The sequence below is a fragment of the Amphibalanus amphitrite genome, unplaced genomic scaffold (assembly GCF_019059575.1).
Source record: "Amphibalanus amphitrite isolate SeventyFive unplaced genomic scaffold, NRLGWU_Aamphi_draft 000725F_arrow, whole genome shotgun sequence".
Classification (NCBI taxonomy): Eukaryota; Metazoa; Arthropoda; class Thecostraca; order Balanomorpha; family Balanidae; genus Amphibalanus; species Amphibalanus amphitrite.
The window spans coordinates 210113-219150 of record NW_024882219.1 but is presented as its reverse complement, the minus strand read 5'-3'; the positions used below and the strand labels follow the sequence as shown (position 1 = coordinate 219150).

General features: G+C 54.4%; 1 protein-coding gene across 5 annotated transcripts; it reads right to left on the bottom strand.

The window, feature by feature from the left end:
• Positions 1–3795: 3795 nt before the first annotated feature.
• LOC122365257 (uncharacterized protein K02A2.6-like) lies at positions 3796–8520 on the bottom strand. Of its 5 annotated transcripts, none has more exons than XM_043336288.1 (3): positions 5115–8520; positions 4634–4783; positions 3796–4437 (listed from the first exon to the last, which is right to left on the bottom strand). In XM_043336288.1, the coding sequence occupies exons 1-2, from the start codon at positions 8240–8242 to the stop codon at positions 4753–4755; spliced, it is 3159 nt and encodes a 1052-aa protein (XP_043192223.1). In that variant the 5' UTR covers positions 8243–8520; the 3' UTR covers positions 3796–4437; positions 4634–4752. The 5 variants fall into 5 exon arrangements, with proteins under 5 accessions (XP_043192223.1, XP_043192226.1, XP_043192225.1 ...); XM_043336291.1 differs by having other exon boundaries at positions 3796–4783; positions 5115–6155; positions 6332–8520; XM_043336290.1 differs by having other exon boundaries at positions 3796–4783; positions 5115–6144; positions 6332–8520.
• Between the last annotated feature and the right edge of the window lie 518 nt (positions 8521–9038).

Here is a 9038-nt window from a genome sequence, read left to right as displayed (position 1 = left end):
TCTCTCTCTCTCTCTCTCTCTCTCTCTCTCTCTCTCTCTCTCTCTCTCTCTCTCTCTCTCTTCGTTTCGTTCTATTATCGTACATTTTTTGACAACATACATGGCTCTCGTTTCGTTTTTAATGATAACTTTCCACTCTCCGCTATTCACTATTATTATCTCCGTTCTTTTCATTTCTCTCATTCACTCCATCTGCCTTTGTTTCCACCCCGGTCGCTTTTCTCTGTCGCTCGTCGAGTAAGTGCCCTTGTTACCGCGACTCTGTCCCGGCGGGGCGGCACCATATTACCTGCCGGATGAGACGGCACATTAAGTTTGTTGCAGCATCCCGTTGCAACGGGACGCTGCAACAAACAATGTGCAGGTCGTCAACGCGTTGACGACCTGACCTCTCGACCGGAGTGGTTGGACGGTTGCTGGGGACGCTACACTGACATCCCCCGACCGACCTACCGACCGCTGCGCCGCGCGCGGCGACCAAATCACCGCCACGCGTCGAGTGACACCATATACGCCAAGTTTCGGTAATAGCGTCGTCACGGCGAGTCCGGCCCGAATAATTAGCTGCCACGAGGACGGTGTCTCGTGCCTAATCGGATCCGGTCGCCGGTCAGGGCTCCGTCCAGGAGCAATGACGCCTCGCTCTAAACTAATTTGCCAACAGTCTGTCCGGTCCGGAGGGCGATGGAACGTCTCGCGCGGCGCGGTGTACGAGCGACAGGCGTGGCTGGCATTGGCGGCAGGTGTGTGAGATCATGTCGAACAGGTCCTCAGCTCATGCGTTGTGGGTCTTTATGCATATAATGTACTGCGGCTGTAATATGAGCAATGTGCACACTCACAGCATGGCACAGCCTTAACGGTGTCTTGTTGAGAGGAAGGGACACCGGCCGGACTGAAATAAAGAAAGCAAGCCGTGCATGACGGCAGCAGATGTATTGTATACGCTCCGTACAACTTCCTTGGAAATATTATTGGCTTCCATTATTTCCCAACATAAAACGGACATGGACGTTGAGGAGGTAATAACTATTGTGATGTTTATCCAGCCTAAGCGAATGACCTTTGACCTCCAGTTAGACGGTCGTGCTCCCTGAGTGAGCGGGCTGCACGGCGCGAGTGTGTTATCTCGGCCAGGAGGTGTTGATCTTGCCAGTTAGGCCGTAAGAAAATAGTAGTCTGGTGCCACCATAACATCCGGCGACCTGCACTAGGAGACTGAGGGAAATAGGCGGACAAGCACGCATGGTGAGGCATTGGAATTTCAGACGAAGTTCGCGGCGTATCATGACCCGACTTCCGTATGACGAATACCGAAAATGTGTTCTAATTCATATGTTTGAAGACCTATAAAATACACCGTTTGGCAAGCACAGGCCTATTGGTGGGGCAAAATGGCAAGTTGGTTGAGCAGCCGCCCCACCAACTAAATGGGAAGCTCCGCCCCTGTGCACATGCTTAATGCTTATTGCTTACGGCTTGTGTCAACACAGGGTTTGAAATCATTCTACCGGACTGGTGTCGGTGTGCATCGCAGTTTAAGAGTGAGTGTCCGTTTGTTTCACGGTGTGAGCTACAGTGTGTCACAGTGTGTGTCACAGCGCGTATCACAGTACCCTACCGGTATCACCGCGCGCGCGGCCGCGGGCTGCGATATTGGCTCGTCCATCCATCGCGGGCGTCCCTTTGTGTCTCTCCGCGGGCGGCGGCCCTGCTTCGGGCGTGGCAGATCAGCCTATTACGCCGGCTGGGGATCCCGGCTCGTCCGTCGACGGCCGCTCCGACGGCCTATCGTCGCAGACAGTGGCCCAACACGGCGCGCCGAGTCAGCAGAGAGAATTGAAAAAGGACTTTTGTGAAGACGGCCAGACGTCGACGAGGCGGCGACGGTCAGCCGAGGAGGGAGCGTCGTGTGAAATGAAAGTTCGTGGTTTAGGCTTTGGCGTGGCAATGGTACTCCGCACACCGCATTTCAACCTTTTCGGTTATGGATGTGGGTAAAAACTAAGTTCTAACGAATAATTTGCAAAGTAAAGCATTGCAAAGTACGCGGCAAGTTATCGTCGCTTTACCAAGAAGTGATCCGTGTCAAAGTTGGCGTCTTATCATGTTGCCATCTCATTTCTTTCATTTTATATATTTCCTGCTGCAGAAGACAGCACCAGCCTGTCTCGGAAATCAGCTATCCACCGATCTGGCTCGTTCAACGGTTCGGACATAACTGCATAAAGACACGCGATCCCATAAGCCGAAAATGTAAACAATAAGGAAATTGTCTGTTGCATTGTTATGCAGAGTGCACTGCGCAGTGGCTGTTTTTGTCCTTTCTCTTGTGAACCGTGTGATCCGTCCATCCGACCCGGGCCTTCCCCTTCGGAGCGCGCTGTCCAGTCCGTGCCGGAGATGAGTAATAACGTCTGGGCATCGGGCGTCCGGCGCAACGGCCAGGCCAGGTGGTCCAAATAGCCGCGGCACAGACTGCCGACGACTAATGGACTCCGGGCTACCCCTGCCGGGTCCCCGCGGGGTGTAGGATAGGGGTGAGGTTGAGTGTCGGGAGGGGAACGAGCTGGGCTGGGGGGGGGGCAGGGAGAGTGGCGGCCGGATGAGGAAAATATGTTTTCCGCCTCGGATGGCTTTCAATGAAGCGATTGAGCCCATCAATTTGTCGATTGGTCAGCCGGGGCTACATTCGTCATCCGAGAGACTGGGCGGCAGCAATGGGGTGCTCCCCTCGTCGGAGGGGAGGTTGGCCCCGTCACGGGTCATTGGAAGCCGACCGGGTGGTGCCACCCCAGGGGTACCCTCCCTCCAGCCGCCATATTCAGCCCGCCCGCCTCTCACCATTCCTCCCCCGACCATCACCCAGTCTTGCTCCAACCCTCTCCTCTTCTCTTTCCCAACACGCCCCAAACACCGAGCACGGAGATCAGTTTACGGCTGCCTGTTCTCAGATACCTCCAAACCAGGAAGTGAGCTGATGAATAACTAGACCCCAGTGTCGGAAATACGGAAAAATAACATATAGCAGAATACCTTGACGGTTCGAAGTGGATTGGGTGGAAGCGTAAAAAGTGAGCATTTCTGCCGCCATCCTACCCCAGCATAGCTGAACTGGAAGTTTGAGTGGCTGGAGCATCTTCCTTGGTGGCTTTGAAGAAAGTTTATTTCTAGGGAGCAGATGACGTGCACAAAACATCGGTAACGAGAAATGTCGGAGGATGGAGTGTAGCGAAGTCCTAAGTTGCGTTCGGAAGGTCTAAAAGTTGATCACAAATATAGTTAGCTTGATCTAGTTCGGTGACTTGAGTCAGCTAAGAATTATCAGACATATGCAACAAATTTTCCAGTTCACGATTTTTCAAGCAATTCGTAGCTCATTGACTAATACATCAAAATAACACGAAAATTTCTAACATTTAACATTTCTTCAATAGCATTTATTTGTTCTGTTTTAGATCTTTTCGCCCACATTGTAGGATACGCATGGATGGGTACCTACATATATTTGAGCATATTCACACTTGTCGAAACATTACGATTGGCGTAGAAGCGCTATGGCGCTTAAAACGAGACGCCGCTCGAAACACGTAGAAAGCAGACAATAACACTTCTAATCGAACACTACTAATCTTAATCAAAATATCAATATTAACATAGCGAAGTCGACCCTGCCTTGGCCGAAGCGCCTGTCCCCGCCCCTTACTCGCGCCATTGCTCTGTATTCCGAAATGGAAGTGCTGCTCCTAGTTCTAGCAGGCAAATCTCCGCGTTTTGAGTATGTAAAGTCCGTGCCGAGCTCCTTGCTGTATTGGGTCCAGCTGCAGACTGCCGCGCGGCCGGCCGACCGGCCGCCGCGCCAGGCCACACAAAACCGCCCGAGGCACATGCGCCGCGACACGCAGGGACGGACACCGCGCAGGGACGGACACAGGGACGGCCGATAAGGGAGGCGCAGCGGCGCACTCAGGCCACAGGTGGGGGGAGGCGTGAACCATAGTTCACTACACTGCCCCCTCACAAAACACAAGTAATATGAACAGAGCTAGGAACCAAAAAACTTAGTCTGCTTTCTCACTCTAGTTCCGCGACGAACACCACCACCCTCGTCCAACACACGAGACTGTACACCTGCACCAGCCTCCACTCCGAGCCCCGAACGCAGTGGGGTTTCCGTCCGTGCACCAGCGTCGCCGGCGACACACGCGGGCTCGAGCTCTGATGCCTCAGGCCGGGGCTCCGACGGAGCAGGCGCCGAAGACGATGGCGATGCTGCTGGAGCGCTAGGCGCCGCTCCAGGTGTGCTGAACGGCGGCAGCGACGCGTCCAAGCCAGACTCCCCCGGACGAGACGGCTGCAGCGCCGCCGTCGGATTCCGAGATGGCTGCCCTCCTTCCGCAGGAATGTCACCGGGCTCCGAAGTCAGCGCAGAACGTCCTGCAAACAGTTCGCCGTCAGACCTATGCCGAAGCTGATCGATATGTCGTCTCCACAGCCTACCATCTTCAGTCTCCACAGCGTAAGACACAGGTCCATCCACTCCGACGACAACACCAGCAACCCACTTCGAGCCAACACCATAGTTCCTTGCAAACACCAGGTCAGCCACATCCAGTCTCCTGCCAGTGCTCACCTTAGCATCGTGGTTTTCCTTTTGGATCACCTGTTGTTTCTTCACCTCAGTTCGCAGGTCCGGGTGCAGAAGGTCCAGGCGACTTCGGAGGACACGCCCCACCATCAGCTCTGAGGGGGCTACGGAAGTTGTGCTGTGCGGGGTGATACGCTGGCAAAGCAACCATCGTGATAGCGTAGTCTCCCAGTCACTGTTCGACCTCTGCAACGCTAGTTTGACATCTTGTACAGCACGTTCAGCTAGTCCATTCCCCTGACTATGGCGAGGTTCTATGGTCTTATGATGAATGCCGTTCTGGCGCACGAACTCCTCAAAATCTGATGACGTGAACGATGTAGCGTTATCAGTTACGATTACGTCCGGTAGCCCCCACCTTGAAAACATCTGTCTCAGTTTGGCTATAGTCGTCTGGGAGGAGACACTGGTACAACACTCTGCCTCCATCCACTTGGAATAAGCATCCACCACGATCAGGACGTACCTTCCCTTCTTCGGCTCAGCGAAGTCCACGTGGATCCTCGACCATGCCCGCTCAGGCCACGGCCACATGCAGATTGGAGAACGTCCCGGTGCAGGTCGGCTTTCCTGGCAGGCTTGACAGGAGTTCACGATGTGCTCAATATGCTGGTCCAGTTGAGGCCACCAGACACAGCCTCTCGCCAGAGCCTTCATGCGGCGGATGCCAGGGTGCGCCACATGCAGCTCCTTCAAAACTGCTTCACGTGCCCTGCTGGGGACGACGACACGGTGACCCCACATCAGCACTCCACGACAAACAGACAACTCCAGACGCTTCGAGGCAAAAGGTGACAGGTCTGCATCTGTAACCTGCGGCCAGCCACCCCTCTGGACAAGACGCATTACCCGAGACAGCACCGGGTCACGAGACGTCAGGAGGGCTACCTTCCTGGCGTCAAACAGCTGTTGATCATCGACCAGGAGCACCAGATCCTCCTCCTGCGAAGAGTTCGAGTCAGGCAGAGGACAGCGGCTGAGGGCATCAGCATTGCCCATCTCTTCAGTCCGCCGGTACTGAATCTCGTATCGGTACGTCGAGAGCTTCAACGCCCACCTCCGGATTCTGGAAGACGCCATCTCAGGTAGGTCAGCATGTTCACCGAACAACATCACCAGAGGTTTATGGTCGGTGACCAGCGAGAACATGTTACCGGCCAGGTACGCGTGAAACTTGGTAACCCCGAAAACGATTGCCAGTGCTTCCCTCTCTATCTGAGAATATTTGCGTTCACATGGGGACAGACTTCTAGAAACGAATCCCACTGGCTTCTCAGTCCCATCAGCTTCCCTCTGAGCCAAAACGGCACCGATTCCCACAGAGGAGGCATCACACACTAGGACTTGCCGTTTGTTGATGTCGAAGTGACCCAACACGGAGCCAGACGAGAGGACGTCACGAGCCCACTGGAAGCTGGCAGCCTGCTCTGCACCCCAGCGCCATGCCACGTCCTTCTGCAGGAGGAGATGAAGTGGCGCCAGCTTCTGACTGCGGTCTGGAATATATCTGGAATAATACGTCAGAATTCCCAGGAACGACTTCAGCTGCTTAACGTTCTTCGGTTCTGGCGCTGACTGTATGGCTCGCACCTTGGCTGGTGTCGGCCTGATGCCGTCCTTGTCAACGATGTGACCCAAGTACTCGACACTGGGCACCAAGAATCTACACTTGGCTGGTCTCACCTTCAACCCGGCTCTCTTCAGTCTTCCGAGGACGTCGTCCAGCGTCTTCAGATGCTCCTCCGTCGTTCTGCTGGAGATCAGGATGTCGTCCAGGTAAGCCACCACACCAGGTAAGTCACGAAGCACCCGCTCAATCTCCCTCTGGAACAGACTGACCGCCGAATTGAGCCCAAAAGGCAGACGAGAGTAACGCATCAACCCCTTCGGCGTGTTCACCGTCAGTACATCGCGCGAGTCTTCATGCACAATGACCTGGTTATACGCCTGTGCTAGATCCAGCGTAGTGAAGACTCGTCCCCCAGCAAGCTGCGCGAAAATATCCTGCGCGCGCGGAAGCGGATATGTGTCACACTTCACAGCCTTATTTGCAGTCAGCTTTAAGTTAGCACATACTCTGACAGTGCCATCCTTTTTCAAGACAGGAACTAGCGGAGCGGCCCACCTGCTGTGCGTTACCTGTTCAAGTACACCAGACTCTACGTCCTTTTGCAGCTGCTTCTCCACCTTTTCCTTGTAGGCGTATGGCATGGAACGAGCTCTGAAAAACTTGGGCTGCACACTTCGGTCAATGTTCAGGCGGAGCTTCACATCCTTCAACTCCCCCAGACCTGGTTCAAACACTTCCGCATACTTCCTTCTCAACGCCGCTACTGACACATTCTCAACAGCACACACTTCCTTCCAGTCTAACTTGACAGCTTTCAACCAGTCCCGTCCCAATAGGCTGGTCCTATTTCCTTGTACCACAACAACCTTGAGGTTAGCATGCTTCTGGCCCTTGTAAGTTACTGCAGTTCTGAATTCCCCCAGGACTGAAATCACATCTCCTGTGTACGTTCTCAACCTGAGAGCGCTGGGTTTCAACCTGGGACGTATCCGTAGAGATTTGTATGTGTCCTCTCCTATCAGAGTGTTACCCGAGCCGGTGTCTATCTCCATGTCTACTTGCGTTCGCTGAAAGTAAACAGAACAGCGAAGTGGCGGAGAACTCACCTGGAGGACGCTTGCAGATTGTGGGCTGTCGCTGCTGGTAGCCGCCACCTGCTGGACGTTCCCGGCGTCTTCATCGGGCCAATTGTCCCAGTCCTCGGTGTCTGAAGCGCTGACGGCGTTCGTCACCTGCCGACGACCCCTGCCGCGGCCGGCTGGGGGCCTGCCTCGACCTGCTCCTGTGCGGCGGGGCTTTGGACAGGCCTTGGACACGTGTCCAAGTCCGTGACAGTTGTAGCATTTGGAGTTACGGAAGCGACAAACATCAGCGCTGTGATTGTCTCCAGTACACCGCCAACACTGCGGATGGGCCTGCTGCTCCCTACGAGAACCTGCACTCACTGCCTGTACAGGCTCGGCCCTCTCACCGTTATGAGACATGAGGTGGGCGTCCTTGGTCGACGTCTCCAGAGCCAGGCAGATTCTCACGGCGTTGCTGAAGTCCAGGCTCTTCTCCGAGAGAAGACGCCGCTGCATCCTCTCGTCTCCGACTCCAATCACCAACTGCTCCAACAACCTGTCCTCCAGAGTGTCCTCAAAGCAGCAATGTTCAGACGCTTTCCTGAGAGCAGCAACATAGTCAGCAACAGCCTGACCCGGACGGCGATTACATGTTCCGAACTTGAAACGACTGACCAGTACGGACGGTTTGGGATCCTGATGCTCCTTAATCTTTTCAAGCAAATCCTTGAAACTGACTTCACCGGGCTTGCTAGGCGACACAAGACTGCGTACAAGTGAGTAGGTCTGTTTGCCACATACCGTGAGAAATGTCGCTCTTTTCCTGCTGTCCGATGTGATGCCGTTACTCTCCAAGAAGAACTGCAGACGCTCCTCCCACTCCGTCCACGAACCTGAAGCTGGCTCAAACGGCTCCAGTTGCAGGTGCCCCGCTGCTGCAGTGCCGTCTTCGTTCGACATCTTCAGCTCTTCACTCCACCATCAGCCGGGCCTGAAGTTCACCTCGTCGCCAGTGTAAAGTCCGTGCCGAGCTCCTTGCTGTATTGGGTCCAGCTGCAGACTGCCGCGCGGCCGGCCGACCGGCCGCCGCGCCAGGCCACACAAAACCGCCCGAGGCACATGCGCCGCGACACGCAGGGACGGACACCGCGCAGGGACGGACACAGGGACGGCCGATAAGGGAGGCGCAGCGGCGCACTCAGGCCACAGGTGGGGGGAGGCGTGAACCATAGTTCACTACAGAGTATATAGCTCTGGACGGCCATGGCGGTGTCATGGCGGGTAACCTTCATAATATGTCGTACCAAGAGCCAGTTGTTAATCCATCGTCATCGTTACGACTGTTAGGTAAAATGAGCGCAACATTTACTTGAAGCTGAACTGGGCCTTTGGCCTTTGATGAACTAAAGTACCTATTGAATATGCGTTTTGCAGCCAATGGACGAATTTTAATTCATAACCAAGTTTGAATGCTTGTCGGTGTCACTACCTTACCTATAGCGATGACGTCAAGACTACGTTTCTGCCCGACTCCAACGTCAACGTGCAAACTTCACTGATGGTCGGGACTTTTCCGCAATACACCCACCGCTTGTGAAATGACACGAGTGGAGGTAAGCAGCCACGGGCTACCGACGGCCCAATATAGATCTCTGAGTATAAATAGCAACGTCCCGATGAACTTCGAGGCAAATGCTGAGGAGCCTTTATTTAGCTGAGCTTAAGTTAGCTCCTCAAACTATATACAAGTATGGAT